Here is a 19796-nt window from a genome sequence, read left to right on the forward strand (position 1 = left end):
TTCTCCTGCTGGTCACAGACAAAGGCAAAAGGTTATGTGGGCCACTGAAGCCTGGCCACTGGAAAAATTATTTAGCCATCCTTGTGGCTTCTGAGTATCACCAAGCACTCTTAGCCAAAGGGTAACAAATGTGTTTTGGAAAATGGAAATCCTTGAGAAGCTGAAGCCTATCCCTCCTATCACCACATAATGTCCTCCCCGCCCCCCGTGGTGGGGTGGCATATGTGCTGTAGCTATTCAGTCCTCCTTTGGATTTCAGAAAAGTCTCTGGTGCTTTGCAGGTTTATGTGATACCATGACATAACTGGGTTGTGAACAGCCATGGCCTTTTCTCCAGAAGATGATGAACTTTTAGAGATAATTTTTGACGTTCTCTCTTACTAAAGGAGAGTAACCCAAAACAGATTATCTGTTCCCATTCATGGTCAAGGCACAGTTTGTGCAGATTACCGTATTTTTTGCTCTATAAGACACACCAAGTTTTTGGAGGAGGAAAACAGGAAAAAAAATATTCGGAATCCCAGAAACCAGAACAGCAAGAGGAATCTGTCTTCTGAGATAGCCTCTTACTGTTCTGGCTTCTGGGATAGCCATGTGAAGCCTCTTCAGGGCAGAGGGATGAAGGCTCCCCCAAGAGCCACGCTCCCTTTAAAGAGTGCATGGAACGTGTGTGCGGCTCTTGGGGGCTTCTCCCCAAGGAGGGAGAAGGGCAGCCCTTCTTCCTCCTCGGGGAAAAGCCCCCAAGAGCTGCACACACGCTCCACGGGGCTCTTTAAAGGGAGCGCTGAGCAGAGCCTCCCGTCTGCATTCGCTCCATAAGACGCATACACATCTCCCCTTACTTATAGAGCGAAAAATACGGCAGGCAAGCTTGAAGCATCCATAGGGAGGAGTCCCTCCCTCTGCCCCACCCCCTGCCTGCTAGAGACAAGGCATTTATCTGAGCAGCTCGATCACTGGGCTTTAATGCCTTGCTTTTGATTAACTTGAATTTTTCTTTCTCCACTCTAAGCACTTAGAGAGCCAGTGTGGTGTAGTGGTTAAGAGCGGTAGTCACGTAATCTGGGGAACCGGGTTCGTGTCTCCGCTCCTCCACATGCAGCTGCTGGGTGACCTTGGGCCAGTCACACTTCTTTGAAGTCTCTCAGCCCCACTCACCTCACAGAGTGTTTGTTGTGGGGGAGGAAGGGAAAGGAGAATGTTAGCCGCTTTGAGACTCCTTAAAGGGAGTGAAAGGCGGGATATCAAATCCAAACTCTTCTTCTTCTTCTTCTTCTTAGTGGTACAGGACCCAGGGTTTATATTTTGGGTGGTGGCTTTAATTTGTGAGGCCTAGAAGTAGAGACTGCTGCAAAACTTCTGCAATGTAGGTGGGAGAAAGAGAGATGTCTAATGGAGAAGAAATAGGTGGGCTGGAGTTCCAGCTGCATTTTCCATGCTGCAGAGAAAAATGTCAGGAAGCGGGTAGCTGGTGACGGAGTAAGCACAATCCATGCACCCTGGTACCTGCACCTTGACAAATCCCTAAAGAGAAGTCTGTTGCTGAATGACTTGTTCAGCTCTTATGTTCTTCATATTGCAGGTCTCGAAGGAAAAAGTGGGATGTGGTGAACCGACGAGTGTGGGCCAGTGGGACAGAGTCTGAAATGTTCAATAAACTGGAAAGCATTGCCATGTCAGAATCTCCTCGCACCCCTGTGCTGGGCTGCCACATCAGCAGAGCATTGGAGCCAGCTGCTGTCAAGGGCGAGGTGAGAGGGAACCCTCTTGACTCTGACCTCTTGACTCTGAATTCCAGCCCTTGCTTCATTACAGCTTGTTTTGGTGGCAGAAGCAATTTGCCCAGCTTGCATTGCAAGGGTTTTCACTGGAAAGGTGGTATTAGGAGAATGGGAAAGGGAAGATGGAAGTATCTAGTCAATGACCAGCAACATGTAGCAACAGTATTTCATTTAAATTCTCCAGCTGCCTGTATGAAGCAGAGCATGCAGCTAAAACTCTTGCTGTTGGGCATTTTTCCATGGTGTGCTTCATGCCACACAGAGCACGCCAATATTCATGTACATGTGATTGTGCATGCTGAAGGCGGGGGGTGGGGTGCATTCCTTTCCAGGTCTATGATTGTGGAGAAAGGCTGAGAATGATTCTGGCAGCCTTCCCCAGAAGAGCAAGAGCTGTAATGCGGGATTTCACTGCCTGCAGTGAGTAAAAATCACCACTAGACAACCAGGCAGGGGAGATCTACAAGGGTTAGTAATTTATTACATAACAACAACAAAAAAGCAACACGTATTTGCAGGAGGTTGGATAGTAGAAATTGTACACCTAGTATTGTAAGTCTTAAAAGTTACAGTGGTACCTCTAGTTACGAACTTAATTCGTTCCGGAGATCCGTTCTTAACCTGAAACTGTTCTTAACCAGAGGCGTGCTTTCGCTAATGGGGCCTCTTGCTGCCGCTGTGCCGCTGGCACACGATTTCCATTCTCATCCTGGGGCAAAGTTCTCAACTCGAGGTAACTCTTCCAGATTAGCGGAATTTGTAACCTGAAGCGTTTATAACCTGAGGTGTTTGTAACTCGAGGTACCACTGTATTTGCAAGGTGGTTGTGCTTTTTGGTTATCTGTAGGTAGCGTAGCAAGCTATGTCGTGGATCAAGTGTTTGCAACAAGTTGTCTTTTCCATGCCAAGTGCTTTCATTGTAACTCTATGAGCAGTGCAAGCTCCAAGCCACCTTAAAAATGTATTTGGCAAATTCATATATTGTGCAGTAAAGATCAGGGCTCAATAGTTTTCAGTGGTTGTGTACATTGATATGCTGGTCATGCTTTTCAAGATGCAGGCAGCCAACAAGAAAAGCAAGAGGTTTACAATAGAAAACAGTATCTCTCTCTTCCAGTTTATAACCAGCAGAATAAACTGGGTGGTCCAGAGCTCGGCTGTAGATTACCTGCACCTGATGCTTGTGTCAATGAAATGGCTCCTTGAAGAATTCAACATTGATGGGCGGTTCTGTATTAGCATCCATGACGAAGTGCGATACCTGGTGCAAAGTGAGGATCGCTACCGGGCAGCTCTCGCCCTGCAGATCACGAACCTCCTTACACGGTAAGCACCATTTTTGTCATGGCATTCATTCCACAGGCCAATGTTCAGGATATCTGTTCAGCTAGAAAATAAGGGAATGCCTGACAGATTTCTTATAATACTAGCCTACCTTCCACGGCTGAGAGCAAATATATTAAGCACTTGGGAAAGCAACTACATAGAGAAGACATAGTATCAAATTTGGGGTTGTGGGGCTGTCCAAATCCTTGCAATAAATACTTTTTCTGGGTTGAGTGAACGAGGTGTCCATCTCCACCTGGGAGATGTGAGGAACCACATGACCAGCTTTTATAGACTATCCTTCATTGGTGTGTCACTCCTGTCCTTGCCTTATGTTCCTGTGAGTTCTGGCTGGGGAAAAAGTGCTGACTGTCCGAGGCGTTATGCCTCTGAATATCAGCTGCTGGCAATCACAAGTAGAGAGAGCACTACTGCACTCAGGTGAGTTTGAGTTTGTCTTTAAAAAATCAAAAGAATTGTAAAAGCATGTGAGGATTTGGGCCTGTAGTTGATGTGATAACTGAAAGCTGACACCTTTCAGAAGAATTTCCTAAATCTGTACTACCTGCATTGCTTGTATTTTCAGGTGCATGTTTTCATATAAACTGGGTATTCAAGATCTGCCTCAGTCAGTGGCCTTCTTTAGTGCTGTGGACATTGATCGGTGCTTAAGGAAAGAGGTGACGATGGATTGTGTCACTCCATCTAACCCAACAGGGATGGAAAGAAGATACAATATTCCCCAGGGTGAGTATTGTGCCACTTTCTTAATTCTAGAGAAGCTAGCACCTCCTTTTCTCACAGAAATATTATCTGAATCCTGTTGTGCTACTACTGAATAATAATTTATGTCTACTCATTGGAATAGCCATATAAACCAGGAGCGCCATATATATATTGCTCCACTTTGCATATAACACTAAGCCAAACCATGGTTCAGCACCAGTGAGTGAGTTCCTGGAATGAAGATCATAGTTGCTGTGCTACTTCCCAGCGAAGGGTAGCTTGTCTCTCATTCTGGATGAACCAGTTTGTCTAGAGTGAGGCAAACCACAAGACTGGCTTCAGATGCAATACGGGAAGCACAGCAGCAAGACTGGCATGAGCACAACAGCCATGATCTGCGCTTTGGGAACCCATGACTGTTCATTTGCACTAAGCCATGGTTTTATGTGCTAACTAGACCATCCCCAGTGTATGGTTTTGGCCAAAAACTTGTAAATGTCCTTTTAAAGCCTTCCAGTTCAACAAGGCTCTGCTTGGATCTCCTTTCTCCAGAATTTGTCCTCTGAGTGAGTCCAGGAGTCAGGCTTGCACTTGCATGTTCCCTTCGCTATGGGACGAAGAGTGAGCAAATAGATCCCTATCTGCTTCTGTAGCACTGGGGCTGCCACTCCTGCTTTTGTTGCTCTGCTACCCCTCTTGTTTACACAAGCACCATCACTGTTGCAAGGCTCATTCCCTTAATGACAAGCAGCCCTCATTCAGCCAGGCCACTCACTCATTTAGATCTCGGGCTTCCTTGTATGTGTGTGTGTGTGTGTCCACATGCAAGTAGGCAGTGGTGACACAGGGAACATGGAAAGGCCTTCCTGGGCCACCTGCCTGCTCACTCACCTCACCTGCTGTTGTCATGATGTTGTTTGTATTGCTGCCACAAGAACTGCAATATGATAACACCTTACATTTTTGTGCAAGTAGAAAGACAGCCCTATTACCCAGCAGAAAACCTCACTCAATTCACTGAAACTTATACTTAGGTAAGTATGCACAGCAGCCTTAGTTTCCCACAGAAAGGAGAGAGTCCATCTTCACAATACCTGTGGGGTGTCCCAGTCAGTCTTTGTTTCTTTGCCCAATGTAACATTTTATTATGCTTTGATACATTTGCATAGGGAAGCCGTTCTGCAACATCTGGCTTTCCCATATTGCTTGTTCTCACTCCATCAGCTCTAGGCTTGTTATCCAGCCACTGACTGGAAATAGTGCAAAGGTACAGTGTAAATAACAGAGTGCTTACAAACACTTCAAGATGAAATCTTGTCTCACAAGTAGTAATTATGCTCAGCACTTGACATAATCACTTTTTAATTGGCGTGAATTAATGAGTGTTTAAACAACTTATAACTAAAGCTTGCTAATTATTGAGCTGCAATGGCAATTTTGTTCCAACTATGACAGCTTGAGAAGAAACCACTGCAAGAGAAGGGTTCATATATTTTATTAAATTAAGCTCTGGCAGGAATCCTTTAAAGCAAACCTTTTAGGGAAAATGCATTTTAGAAAAATGGCGGTCAGTCCTAGATTTAGGAATATTCTCCACCATTCTCTTGTAATATCAGTAGTTTTGGAATAAACAGTGGTGTTGATTACTTGTTCTATTCCCTTCCCAGCTTGCTAGCTATTTCAAGATCAACAAGTAGATCTCAAAGTGGTTTTCAGTATCTGTTATGTGGCTGGGGGGTGTAAACATGACTATTTAATTTCTTTCAGGTGATGCTCTTGATATATATCAACTTCTCAAAATAACCAAAGGGTCATTGCAGAAACAAAAATAGGGTGCAAGACTTCAACTGACGGGAAACCTACCAGCTCAGTGAATCCTCCCAGAAGCAGCTTAAGCAAGGAGACCTGCCCACTCCCTGTGATTTGCACTTTTTCACTGAGAAGAGGGAGAAGACTTCAGGGCTATCATTAAAACAGGCTACAGCTGCAAAGGTGAATCACTGACAGAACATCCAGAAGGACAGATTGCACTTTAACTGGGCTGTGCCAGGATGGTTATTCAGTAGCCTGTTGTGGTACAAGCATTCAGAGAATTGCATGTCATTCGTATGGCAAGCAGAAACCTAATTAAAGCCCATCTTAAAAATGAGACATTCATCTTTCTCCATTAATGCTTCACAGGGCAAGCAGAACCAAGCTACAGTAGTCACTTGGGAATGACCAAGGCAGCTCTTATTTTTTACGTCGCCTCTTAGTTTTGGGTTCCTGGCTGGTGTTGGATTGGGTAGATGCAGTGCTCTAAAAGAGATGAAAACAGGCTATTAGTAAATGCGCCAGAGGAATCCTGAGTTACTGAAACACAATTTTAAAACCTGCTGTTTAAAGCAATTTTTACTCTGAAAATTAACTTCTGCTAGAAAAGTGTCATGTTCTTCATTTTTGTCATCTCATTAGCATTCATGTGTCTTCCTCACCCCCCACAGAGGCTGCTGAGACTCAGTGGTGAAATTGAGTAGTCAGGATGATGCAAAGGGATATTCCCCACACTTCAAAACAAGTTGCCATTGTACAGAAATGGGTATTTACCATTAGCATACAACTGACTAAGCTTCATATGAATTTCATAGAAGGCACTTTGGAAGTACAGATTTACATTTATATTGGCAGAAAATAGATTGCATCTTTTTAGAATGTCTACTACTGACCTGGTCGTTGGCTGGCTCATTCTCCCTATCTTCAGCATTTTGTTCCTGTAGAGCGTTCTCCAAAGTAGACACATTGATACGGAAGTCCCGGGAGGTGCTCAGTTTCATATATTGCATCAGGTTGACCTGCAGCAAGCAGCCCAAGGGGTAGTCAGAGTGAAAGCTTGCACCACCTATAGGCATAGCTTATGAAAACTTAAATGTAGAAGCAAAAAACCCCAAGTTTATCCACAACTTTTCATCACAAGTTACCTCAAAGCCGTTTACATACTGAAAATTACAGAACACAAATAGTAAGATATCGGTAGTAAAAATCACAGTGTCAAGGCTCAAAAAGTTAGTGAAAACATGTACTTTTTTGTGCCAAAAGTGACTCAGACCATACCGAATCAATATCATAAATATTGGATACATAAAGGAGCAGGTGTCCCTTATTCTAAGATCTATATCCCTGATGAACAGCACTTTGAAGCACAGAAGGTATTTGTTTATTTACAGAAAAGATTACTAATTATTACAAACATTACTTTTATTCTTTTTGTCTGTATTCCTTGCAAACGGTAGACACAGGCCTTTCTGGGTTTCATCTTGGGTTCTAACAGACGTGACTCATTGCACCAAAGTATTTGATAAAGATTACCAATTACATATAAAAAATGTATCTGATAAATGAATAGTCTATTCAGCAAGGACAGTCCTTCATTTGAACTGCTTAGCTTTTTAAGTGTCAATAAAAATAATAATTCAATTTCCTGTTAACTTGCATAATTTTCATGGAATCAGAGTTGGGAGGGACCATGGGGGGCATCTAGTCCAACCACCTGCAATTCAGGAATCTCTTGGCCCAGTGTGGCCCCATGACCCTAAGATTAAGAGTCTAATGCTCTACCAGCTGAGCTATCCTAAGAAGTTGCCAAGGTGTGCCTGAAAGTTGCAGCTACATTCTTAGACTAGAATGTTACCTTTGACTTTTTTGAGAGATGGATCAGAAAATTCTCATATTGTTCTATGGCAAAAATCAAGTTAGGAATTGGCTTGGATTCCCGCAACACTTTGGCCTACAGAGGGAAGGAAAGCATTGAAGTGTATTAAATACAGTGGCAGCACAATTACAGGATCTCACAGTAAATAGCTATGTAGGCCTTTCAAATATTTTTAATATCATTTCAGGGTGAGTATTATCCACATGATTAGGGAACCAAATGCTAAGGAGATATAGATGCTCTGAATTTGATTAAACCCTGAGTGACAGAACTGACTTGAAAAGCATAGCTATTCAAGGCTTTGTGCAAGTTTATCTGTCCTCCACAATTCAAACTGCACCTGTGAGTATTCAGTGGTAGTTTATGCTGCCATCCTCTGCTACTGAAGGAGCAGAGACTTAAGGCTTTAAGTACATCCCATTGAAACTCAATTAAATAACTAAGGGTCCAGTGTATTTCTGGGCAGAAATAACCATCCTCACCATGACGGTGGACACCTCAGCTGTTGTCTTCTCCTTTTTCTTCTTTTTCTTTTCTCCTGCCATGCTCAAGGTTTCACTCTGGATATTCTGAAAGGAGAAGTTGCTTGGCATGTAAAGATAGGGGATTGAGTTTCTGTATTATAGGGTTAACAAGCCGGTATAAAATGTTGGAGCAATTCATAAAAAGAGAAAGCCCCTTTTACAGGGAGTGTTCATTGCTGAATTTATATTTGGGTTTAATCCAGACCTATCCTCCTCTCCCTTCTTGCTACTCCAGTTCTGGTCTTCCCATTGACCTTTCCATAGTCCTCCCTCTGAAGAAGTCATTTTTTGCAATCGTAATCCATCTTTGCAGGAAATACTGAGCCCCTCATCCATACCACACCTTCGTTAAATAAGGGCAGGGCAGTTCTGTAGTCTGCAGCTTTTTGCTGCACAGAACACAGAGTAAGAGTAGGATAGTGCCAAAATTCACCATATCAGTACCTCCCAGATTTAAAACACGACTTGGTCTAGTCAGAAGAATACATTCCATTCTTTTCTATTGTTGTTAGGATTCTCATTTTCCTGTCTTGCCACTGATAACAACATTCTCTGCATTTATGAGCAGGGCTATTTATGCTGAGAGCATAGGAAATTGTGCCGGGTACAGAATTTAGCTTCCTCAGCATCACAGCTTTCACCAAAACAGAGCAGTCTCTTTAAATGAACCTCAAGGCAGCAAGCACAGGTATGGTCCCATCTAGGCACTGACCAGACCCAAACCCACTTGGCTTCAGCAAGGTTGATGCCTCCTGTGCCGTCAGCATATGTAAATGCTGTTTTCCCCTAGGTTAATAGATGCACTGTTTGGGATCGGGAGTGTGAAATGGGAAATTCAAATTTTTGGCTTACCTGCACATATGTGATGAAGGCATAACACTGGGGGGTCAAGTGGGAGCCAGAGAGTCTAACCTAGAGAAGATAATGCCACTTATTTCAAAAAATTTCTTCGGAATTAAAGCAGAAAACATTTATTCAGCACCTACTAACAGGCATTGTACAGGATCACGTAACACCCACCAGCTTTTCTAGCCGTCCTGGAATCGCCCATGTTGTGGTTCGGCACACTTGGAGATACTAAAAAAAAGCAATGCAAGAGGACATGGTATATGAGCCACAGGAACTCCCTGCTACAGAATGCAAATGGTCTGGGCATCCTTGCCTGTTGTTAGCATTTGTGTTGTGTAAGATCAGCAGCAGAGATCCTACAGAAATAATACTTTTGGCGACCCCCTCAACTGAAATTTGGCAGGTAGCAATTTATTAAGAGTCAGGATATTCTTAGTAGTGGTGGCCTTCCACTGGGATTTTCTGCCCGAGTAGGCTAACATAAACTACCATAAGAATTAGTCAGGCTACATAGCAGGTTATACATTTTAGAAACAAACTTGCATGATCTATGCACTACTGGCTACCTGAGAGTAGCCCATCATCAGTGTTTAGGCATCTAGGCTAAGTTGGGCTTAGGAAAAGTTGATGATCAGGCCCTCAAACCCAAACCTCATGCCTCAGGTGAAGAGCACTCACATATTTTACAAGACTTGTAAGAGTGGTGTACATCTTGCTGACACTCCTGAGCAGTGTGTCCACACAGCTTCCCGGAGGCAAGGCTGTTTGTACCAGCTCATGGTATGCAGTTAACAAAGTCCCAAGCTGAAGAATGATTGCCTTTTCCAGAGGCTGGGTTGGGTTTGTTGCTTGAGAGGCATCTTCTACAAAAGGAAGGAAAAAGCTTCGTAAAAACCACAAAGACAAAGGTCCTTGAGATCTAGAAATAGTCACATAGCCTGTTTGAATGGGTGTGCACTCCCCTTTAAAAATCAGGTACACAGTTTAAACGTGTTCCAAGTTCAAGCCCAGTTCCTGGTTGGTCAAATAGCAGCAGCATCAATTAAGTTCACTTCTTACAGCTTTGATTTATGTGTCTTTTCCTTGAGATGCTGGCCTTGATCATCATATCCTGGTCACTACTGGAACAAGCTCTACTTGGTGTTGTCCTTGAATTCAGTTTGGAAATTTCAGTTGGTCTAGAATGTGGCTGTCATCTGTACTGATTAACAAATTTTTCCTGAGTTTAATTTAAACAATTTCACAGAGTTGACCATGTTTGGGACAGATGGACTGTTTTTTGTCCTATGAAAACTTGTTTCTCTTGGGTCTTTTCCTAAAAACTGTGCCAAAAGGCCTTTTGTCCCTGATCCTGTGTTGTTTTTTCTTGACTTGACAATAAGGATGAGAGTGGGAATCGTCCGCTGAGCTGTTCATATTTCTTAACAAGAGACAACCCAATAGGACACCATTTGAGAACTACTGTTCTTTTTCTTACCTGCTGCCTCCAGTCCCAGATGACTCTTCATCTTATTGATCAGCCAGTCCACCTCTTCGAGGACCTTCTCTGCTCGACTCAAAATCAGTAACTAAGAAGAGAAGAAGAGTTTGGATTTGATAGCCCGCTCTATCACTTCCCGAAGGAGTCTCAAAGCGGCTAATATTCTCCTTTCCCTTCCTCCCCCACAACAAACACTCTGTGAGGTGAGTGGGGCTGAGAGACTTCAGAGAAGTGTGACTGGCTCAAGAACACCCAGCAGCTGCATGTGGAGGAGCGGAGACGCGAACCTGGTTCCCCAGATTACGAGTCTATCGCACTTAACCACTACACCACACTGGCTCTAAGAGAGAAAGAAATTGCTTTGGATAGCACAATGTGCCTTGCAGCCATAGGAAATTGCCAAGTAGAATTTACTTGTCACATTTATGTACCACTTTTCATTAAATTTGAACCTAGTTTTGTGTTGTGTTTTTTGTTTTGTTTTTACACCAACTCACACAAGCTGTAGGAGCTGCTGTCTTGGCATTCACAATAGCAAAGTGGGACTGGTGCTCCATTTCAATATCCTAGGTAGAGAGTGGGGGATTAAAAAGATGAAACAAACAGTAATTTAGATACCTATCTTTTATTATTATTATTATTATTATTATTATTATTATTCCACCATTCCTTTTTATCTTCACAACAACCCCACAATATAGGATAGGATAATAGTCACTGGTTCAGTGTCACTCAAGTGAGCTTGGTCTCTAAATGGGAATGTGAACCCAAATTTCTCTGGTCTAACACTCTAACCACTACACCAGCCTGATTCTACGTTCTTTCAACAGCTATATCCAGGAAGGGGGTTTGGGGATACAGAAGAAGCGCACAAGCTCTGCATTGGCAAATGCATGCAGACTGATAAGCTCAGTCTAAAAGGCCCAACTGATATGTTACCTGGTCTATGTCTCCAAGCTGACCATGGATATCCTGGGCAAGCTCACGCAATACACTGCCTGGGCTCTTGATGAGAACATGCAGACTGAAGAGCAGGGCTAGCAAGCCCTTGCAGCAAGGGGCGTCATCTGTGGAGAGCGAAAACACAAGTCAGCTTTGGAGACACCATGGCTGTCTACTGGGTCAGGCCAACAACCAACCCAGCCCAGCCTTCCATCTCTTAACAGGCCTTCTGCAAATCTAACACTGCTTAATCTGCTTTTCTCATGTTCAAAGCAAATTAAAGTTAGCATACTCGCACTCTATCATAATTTTCACTAACCAGGGCTAAGGGTAAAGGGACCCCTGACCATTAGGTCCAGTTGTGACCGACTCTGGGGTTGCGTGCTCATCTCGTTCTATAGGCCGAGGGAGCCGGTGTTTGTCCGCAGACAGCTTCCGGGTCATGTGGCCGGCATGACTAAGCCGCTTCTGGCGAACCAGAGCAGCACATGGAAACGCTGTTTACCTTCTCGCCGGAGCGGTACCTATTTATCTACTTGCACTTTGACGTGCTTTCGAACTGCTAGGTTAGCAGGAGCAGGGACTGAGCAACGGGAGCTCACCCTGTCACGGGGATTTGAACCGCTGACCTTCTGATCGGCAAGTCCTAGGCTCTGTGTTTTAACCCACAGCGCCACCCGCATCCCGTAACCAGGGCTGAAACGTGCTATTTAGTGCTGCTTTTGTCAAAAACACCGAAACAGGCATAATGCTGACCACAGTTCCAAAAATGGTAAGTAAGGAAGGGAGAGAGAAAGAAGAGAATGTGAACCCACAGGATGCAACCTAATCATGGCAAGGAAATCAAGCAGTGTTGCACTTGCATTGGGTCGCATGAAGATGTTTAGTGGCCTGAACTTCTGTCAAACAATTTTGGGTACCTTATCTCCCATTAATTTATTTAACCCTTTCTTTAAACCTGGATGCTACATTTCATTTGATGACCTAAGCTGCAGATGTCATAAGGCCTAAGGCAGGGGAACGAAGTCTTACCTGGTCAGAAATCTTACCTAGGCTAGTTTCCTTGCAAATCTTGACTGTCCAGGATAACAGCTGCATGAACTGCACAAGGAGAGAGAGGGTGACTTTACTCAGTACAGAATTATTAGTGTTTATGTTGTTGTAAAGCCACCATGAGAGCTGTTTTCAATGTGGGTTGAAAGGCAGATCAGAAGAGTTAAGAGATAATAAATAAATGATACGTATTAAAAGCAAGAGTTTAATCAGATAGATTGGACTGAGGGCTGGTCCACATGTAACACAGAGACCAGCTTAAACATGAGGAACGGCTGATGGATCAGGCCAGTGGCATCACTCTGCAGTATATACCTGGAGGGAGGAGGGCTCCAACAGTTTGGAAAGAGTTGCAAGGATGTTGATTAACAGAAGTGCTTCCTTGCTGCTGAAGTCATCGTCAGCGTTGCTGAGCTGGTTCACTAATGACCTCTGAGAAGGAGGGAGAAAGGAAAATAGATTGCATGAGCAAACAACAAATGTAGGAAAGCAATGAAAGGAGGGGAGGAAGGTGGGGTGAACACTTTTTGAGACTCAAACTTTCTGTTCCTATCCAAGTATTCTTAGGCAGTTCCCTAAGTAGGAGATGCTCCTTTCCTAGATCTGCTCCAATGGCTTTGCAAATTGTAAGCAGCAAACTGAGAGCACAGGCCCAGTATCTCTGCCTGCATCCTCCTGAACAAGAGTCGATCCATCCCTTCAAGCAGTTCAACCCTAACATCACCTTTCTGCAGTTCACCTGAAACTGTCGAATCTGAAAGGCTGCTTTCTCAGTGACGTTAACGTCTCCGTCTTCTTCCGCATCTTCGTTTGCAATATCTGGCAAAAAGGAAAAAAAGGAGGAGGGAGAATGGCAACCAGGTAGAAGCTGAGATCAGGAGAGAGAATTCATCACAGCTATGCACATGGAGATTATCATTACTTTGAAAAGCAGTGGCCGGCAGTATATTTGTTTATATTTATAAAAATACTTGTATGCTTCAGTTTCTTTAAAAAATATCAGTAGTCTACAATAATTTTATATGCATATACAATAAAAACACCATGCAAAAACTTAAATTCACAGATCATCAGCTCACTATGACAAAAGATACATTTATTAATTGTCTGCATAAGCTTGGCAGCATAGAAAAGTGTTTAGTAGACACCCAGAGGTTAACAAAGAAGGGGCCTGCAGAATCTTTACAGAAAGAGCATTCCGCAGGAGTGTTCCGATGACGCATCCAGCCCCTTCACTGACAATTCAGCAGAAAACGAGCCTTAATGCTTACCCAGTGCCTGCAGAAACTGTGGGATCTTTGCTGGATACAGCTGTTGCACAGTGTTAAAGATCCGCAGCAAACCCTCCAAGCACAACAGTGAGATGCTCTTGCCCTTCTCCTTCTTGCCTGATTCTTCAGCTGCGGTTGGGATTGAGGTGTATCTCCACAGCAGGACTCTTTGGGGAAAGGGGGAAAGTAGGGAGTGATTTAAGGCAGGCTTAATGGCCATGTGTGATGACTAGGAACAGCCAACCCTTGTACCCAAACTACTCATCTGCTATTACTGTGCTTAACTCTCTATTCATGCAGAGGAGGGTGGGAGCAGAAGTTCACGTCAAGTCATCTCTTACATGCACCTCTTGCTCAGTACTGTCAAAGTTAGTACAGTGGTACCTTGGGCTACAGACGCTTCAGGTTACAGACTCCACTAACCCAGAAATAGTACCGCGGGGGTTAAGAACTTTGCTTCAGGATAAGAACAGAAATCGCACGACGACTGCGCAGCGGCAGCAGGAGGCCCCATTAGCTAAAGTGGTGTCTCAGGTTAAGAACAGTTTCAGGTTAAGAATGGACCTCCGGAACGAATTAAGTTCTTAACCCGAGGTACCACTGTACAGTCAAAGTCAGGCTTGCACAGTTTGTGGCCAACAAAACCATGCACAGTCAGCAAGCCACACACTGGGCATGCCAGCTGCTTGATAATTTCTCAGGTTTCTGCCGTCTCAGGCAGGCAGCAAAAACAGAATGAAAATCAAATCCCTGGCCGTCCACTACATATAAGCTGCACCCTGCTGAATGGGTGCATCTTATGACATGTCCTTCATTATGGCTAGGACTTCCTCAGTCTTCAGTGGCACAATGTGATCCCAGTAAGTCCACCTAGTCCAGCACTCCATTCTCACAGCGGCCAGCCTGTGGGAAGCCTGCAAGCAAGAGCTGACTGCAAGAGCATTCTCCCCTCATGTGGTTTCCAGCAACTGATATTCAGAAGTGTCACTGCCTCTGACGGTGGAGGCAGAACATAGCCATTGGGTTTGGCAGTTGTGTACTTAACATGCTGCAGCCTGTGCAGGGAACCTGGCATCCCTCCACTAGTGTATCATTCACCATTGTAGCTGGTGAATTTGGGTAGAGAACCCAGAAAAATGTATGTCCTCCCCTGGACTTCATTCCGCCCCTACTGCCGTTGAGAAAGAGCAGAGCGGCGTGGGTGGACACAACTTAGGCAAAGAATTCCTGCCCCAGAGAGATGGAAAACATCTGGTTGCTATTAAGCCTAGAAGCCTGCCTCCCCACCCCCCTGGCTTCTGTGGGAGTCAGTAACATCAGCAAGAGGGTAGGGGAGATGATTTTAAGAATCACTGCCTCTGCATTGCCTCCAACAGTCAAGAGTGCTGAGGACTGGGAGTTATGGATACCAGTAACAGCAGAAATGCCTGATGGACTCTTAACTTCCCTTTGCCCCCACTGTCCCTGAGGAAGAGCAGAGTCAGGGGAGGCATGGCAGATGAACATCTGTTCAGGTTTGCTTGCTATCATTGGGAACCACCGGCATACCTAAGACAGGCAGCTTCAAGAAACAGCTCATTTCTCTTGCCTTGGGGATTCTCTCAAGCCAGAAGGATAAAAAATATTCAGGATGCATATTCTTCTTGCCTAGATACACTTCATGATGGCAGTATCTTCTGCCTGTATTATAGAGCTGAATTTATTATTGGAAACCTCTATATGATATTGTTTACAATATTGCAAAAACTGTACAAAACAGTTTGACTTAACTACTGCAGAAGTCTGCTGCTCAGTGGCCTCAAAGACCAAGAGGCTACTTGCTCAGAATCCCAACAGTGGCTTAGTTTCAAACTCCTCTTTGTTTTCTTTCTCCATTTTTTAATATGTAAGAGCTTGAGATATTTAAGAGGTACCCTTTACTAATACCACACCAAAGTCTTCAGGCCATGGGACTCACCGAGTGATTCTACAGAGGTTCTGGAACATCTTATCTCTGTTCTGCCCATCAGGCCCATCTGTTTGTCCCGTCTCCTCCAACTGCTGTACTTTCTGCAAGGCCACACTGACAGCATAGCGCATGAACTCACTGCTGGAGCGCAGAACAGCCAAGCTCTCCTCGTGGTTCTGGGAACAGTCCCTGGGGCATCAGAAGAAAGCAAATTCTCAATGGTTGTCAACATGGCAAAAAAGGAATTAGGGATGGAGCCAGAGGAGAAAGTGGTGTAATCTCAGGTGACTTAAGCTACCACTATGATTGGGTAAAAGCACAATCAGGTATCAAGAGAGATACAAAATTTACCTGAAGAGACTTGTAAGTAACGTGCACACAAAGCCCATGGAAAGGAAGCTTCGGGCAATTTTATTTGCCGAAGTGGGTTTGTTCTTCCCAGCTTTCTCTTTCAGGATTTCGCAAAGTTTGGTATAGCACTTGAACAGGCCCAGAACATCTTCAAACTTGCTCTTGCTGCGACACACATTGCAGAAATAAAAATGCAAAAAACTATGAGACAAACGATTTCAAAACAGAACCTAGGTATTTTTATTTCATGTTTCACTCATGAAAGACACAGACAAACATGCAAATATTAGTCATTCACTAGAATGCACAGGTAACTTAGTTGGACCCATTTGCAAAGCTGTTTTAAAAGAAATTGAGGGAGGATAGGACAAAGTAACGTCTGAACTAATTTTCATCCTACTGGGATTAAAGGACCACTACTACATGAGGAGAGCTGAGATTAACACCACTGGCAGTCACCTGAACCCAGAACCTCCAGAGACTTAGTCAAGGGCCCAAGTGTTGAGCTCAACAAGACCATCTAGGTTTTCTCACTATTTCTACTATCAGGAATTGTGTTGAACTTGCAAGATCTATCCCATGCAGTTTGCAGCTGGGAAGTCCTGCTGGCTGTATGCGTAGATGCTGGTGGAGGGCAGAGGGAGGGAGGATAATTTCATTCCTTACCTGAAATTCCCTATGCTAAAGTTGTACTCAATCAGGACCTCACAGACGCCCATCACTAAAATAGCGTAGATATTGTTCTTCAAGCCCACTCCTGTAGACTGAGAGAAGTCTGCCGACTTATCCTGAGCATAAAAAGCAAAGAAATTAAAATCTCATCTCCAGGACTTTGCAGAAAGAAAGAAAGGAGCAGTCTTCTCCCTTCCTGTTCCTAACTTACCAGTTCAAAATCTTCTAATTCACTCTTGATCATTCGCCGTGTGATCGACTCCAGCATCTCCTCCAAGTCTTGCTGGAGACCCTTATTATCACCATCATCTTCTTCTTCTTGTTCTTCTTCTTCCTCAGCCTGTCGGCGCAGGCTTAAGGTGCTCTTATACCAGGTCAGACAATGCTGAATACAGCAGAGTAAGTGAGCCTGAAGGAAATTGCAGCATCAATCATTAATGGTCATGCAGGTTGCTCAGATGCCTCCTCCCTCCTCAGGAAAATGTTCTTGCAACAGATACCAGCTTCATATAATCACCATGCTTAAGTCAAATTAATGCACAGAGGGGTTAATACTATACAGCAGTGGTTTTCAACCAGTGTGCTGTGGCACCCTGGGGTGCCTTGAATGATGGCCAGGGGTGGTGCGGGCAACACTGGCCTCTGTCCCTCTTTCTTTCCCTCCCTACTCTGATGTCCTATTGCATCTCTGCATCCCAAAGGCTTGTACAGCTGTTTATTGCAGCAGTCCTGGCCATAAGCTCCACATGCAAATGGTGCCTCTGGGAGACCAAGGAGAGGGGAGAGGAGGCTGAGGGAACCCTCCACAAGGGAGGATGTTTGAAAAAGGGCAAGAGGCTGCCAGCTCTGCAGGCAAGGGGTGACATAACTGGACTTCTGAGCCCCACAGGGGTGCTGCAGAAAGAATGGAGTTGATCAAGCCGTGGACCCAAAAAAGGTTGAAAACTTCTGCTATACAGTAATCTGTTCTGCCAGGGCCAAGCTGGACAGGACACCATTCACGCCATTTCACTAATAGTGCGGGTGGGCCTTTAACCCCCCCCCCTCCCCAGCCTCCTCCCTTGTGCTTCTGATTCAGGCCCAGCAGCTGCTAACCGCTCTGGAAGCTTTTCTTCCAAAGCAGTGCAGAGTAATGTATTGTTTAAGATAAAAGGACCTGCAGTTTATTTATTTATTTTACTTAATAAATTTATATATTGCTTCTTAAAAAGAACAAACAAACCTCAAAGTGGTTTACAAAAAAGATAAAACAATAAAATGGAGGAAAAAATCACAACCGTACTTTAAAAACATACAAAAGTAAAAATACTGAAACGGATTAAAATTACCCCAACTTTCTAAGCATCTGGTTAGGCTTGTCTAAAGGTAAAGGGACTCCTGATCATTAGGTCCAGTCGTGGCTGACTCTGGGGTTGCGGCGCTCATCTCGCTTTATTGGCCGAGGGAGCCGGCGTACGGCTTCCGGGTCATGTGGCCAGCATGACAAAGCCGATTCTGATGAGCCAGAGCAGCACACGGAAACGCCGTTTACCATACCGCCGGAGCGGTACCTATTTATCTGCTTGCACTTTGACGTGCTTTCGAACTGCTAGGTTGGCAGGAGCAGGGACCAAGCAACGGGAGCTCACCCCGTCACGGGGATTCGAACCGCCGACCTTCTGATAGGCAAGTCCTAGGCTCTGTGGTTTAACCCACAGCACCACCTGCGTCCCTTGTCTAGTAGGTGCCAAAAAGAGTACAGTGATGGCACCTGCTTGATCTCAATAGGCAGGAAGTTCCAAAGTTCAGGTGCTGCCACACGAAGTGATCAAGTTCTTACAAATATGGAATGGGTATTATGTGGCGTCTGTAGTGGTGCCAGTTCTTAATTTATGAGAAATATGCTGGCACTTTCCTTTGAAAGATGCTAGTTACAAGCTCCAGATATCACTGGAACTGAAAGCAAACTTTTAACAGCCATTATCCAAGTGACTCAATCCTTCAACGCTCTCACCAAAGGTTCTTGCAGGAAGATTTGGTCTCTCTGAGCCAGGATGCATCCCTCTAGTTTTAACGGGGGCAGCAGGTCAGGTTCTGGCTCATAATACCGCTTTATCTGCCACAATAAATAAGGAACAACATTTTACAAGTGAGAATCATCCCACTTTACTGCCAGGCAGGAGAGGGAACAGGGGAGAAAGGCTAAGCATCTGAATTAAAGTTAGAAAGAAGAAATAAATCTTCCCTAGCTTAGGATTGCTGAACTAGGGTGAAAACAGATACATACTTCCTACCCACACTTCTCTGCCCAGGAACAGGAATAGTTTTTTTCCCACCACCGTGTGCGAAATCCACTGACATACATACCTGGCTCAAATATACATTAGTACAGATTTTCAACCCTCTCCTCCCACTACCCCCTGCTCCCATTTAAACCAGCATTCCCCCCCCCCCCAGGTGCCTGACATGTTTTTTTCTATTTAAATAGTTAAAAAAACAACCAATCACCAACTCTGTGCTCCTTTGTTTTTAAACTTAAAGCAATGCTCTGGGCAGCGAGAGAGGGAGGTGGAAAGGAAGTGTCTTTATGATTGACACAAAGGGAAGCCAATTAACCTTCTGCACAGACAGCTTCACCTGTAAACAGGAGAGACAGCTTACTCCCAAGTTTGTGAGTTTGTACATCTGTCCAAAAAGGAGGGGGAAGCATGAATCCACATCTCAAGTGCATTGCTCAAGATATGTGCATTTGCCTTCTCTCTTAGGAAACTGATGCACTGCTTACTGACCTTCCATTCGTTTTATTTCCCCCACCACCATGCGGCTTCTAATACTTGTATTGAGTTTCAGGTGCTTTGAAGCAGAGTTGGAGAACCCCAGGCCCAGGGGCCAAATGTAGCTCTCTGGCCACCTCTCTACCTGAGCCCCAGGACTCTCCCCAGGCCACAACCTCCACTGACAATGCTTTGCACCCACTTTGAATGATTTTGCCTAGCTGGGACGAGTCCCTGATCTGTGATAATGCCTCTTGCTTGCATGGATGAAGGATGGAGAGCAAACACACACAGTGTCTACCTTAAGAGTCACTTCTGTTGCTCTGCCCACTTTTGCCCCTGGTCCCACCCACTTTTTACTTCTTACTCTGCCCGCCACAAGCTTGCAGCCCTGAGAAGGTTGCCAATGAGGGAATGAGGTCCATGGAAAGG

General features: G+C 44.5%; 2 protein-coding genes across 4 annotated transcripts in view; one reads left to right on the forward strand and one right to left on the reverse strand.

The window, feature by feature from the left end:
* The window catches only part of POLG (DNA polymerase gamma, catalytic subunit), a 29865-nt gene extending 23883 nt beyond the window's left edge, over positions 1-5982 (forward strand). The window contains exons 20-23 of the mRNA XM_082198319.1: positions 1583-1751; positions 2899-3107; positions 3694-3854; positions 5601-5982. Coding sequence (XP_082054445.1) covers positions 1583-1751; positions 2899-3107; positions 3694-3854; positions 5601-5665 — 604 coding nt within the window. The 3' untranslated portion in view covers positions 5666-5982. The remainder of the gene's footprint in view (positions 1-1582; positions 1752-2898; positions 3108-3693; positions 3855-5600) is intronic.
* The window catches only part of FANCI (FA complementation group I), a 28841-nt gene continuing 13994 nt past the window's right edge, over positions 4950-19796 (reverse strand). For 2 of the 3 annotated variants that reach the window (XM_082198307.1, XM_082198308.1), the window contains exons 21-38: positions 18605-18706; positions 16823-17020; positions 16606-16727; positions 15940-16104; positions 15598-15777; positions 13641-13807; positions 13109-13188; positions 12685-12801; positions 12366-12417; positions 11314-11441; positions 10872-10940; positions 10372-10462; positions 9573-9757; positions 9066-9122; positions 8898-8957; positions 8004-8090; positions 7501-7596; positions 4950-6664 (exon numbers count right to left, since the gene is read on the reverse strand). In XM_082198307.1, coding sequence (XP_082054433.1) covers positions 6455-6664; positions 7501-7596; positions 8004-8090; positions 8898-8957; positions 9066-9122; positions 9573-9757; positions 10372-10462; positions 10872-10940; positions 11314-11441; positions 12366-12417; positions 12685-12801; positions 13109-13188; positions 13641-13807; positions 15598-15777; positions 15940-16104; positions 16606-16727; positions 16823-17020; positions 18605-18706 — 2166 coding nt within the window. In that variant the 3' untranslated portion in view covers positions 4950-6454. The remainder of the gene's footprint in view (positions 6665-7500; positions 7597-8003; positions 8091-8897; positions 8958-9065; positions 9123-9572; positions 9758-10371; positions 10463-10871; positions 10941-11313; positions 11442-12365; positions 12418-12684; positions 12802-13108; positions 13189-13640; positions 13808-15597; positions 15778-15939; positions 16105-16605; positions 16728-16822; positions 17021-18604; positions 18707-19796) is intronic. The other variant, XM_082198309.1, reaches the window with a different exon arrangement.

This window comes from Podarcis vaucheri (genome assembly GCF_965113315.1).
Source record: "Podarcis vaucheri genome assembly, chromosome: 14".
In the NCBI taxonomy this organism is placed as follows: Eukaryota; Metazoa; Chordata; class Lepidosauria; order Squamata; family Lacertidae; genus Podarcis; species Podarcis vaucheri.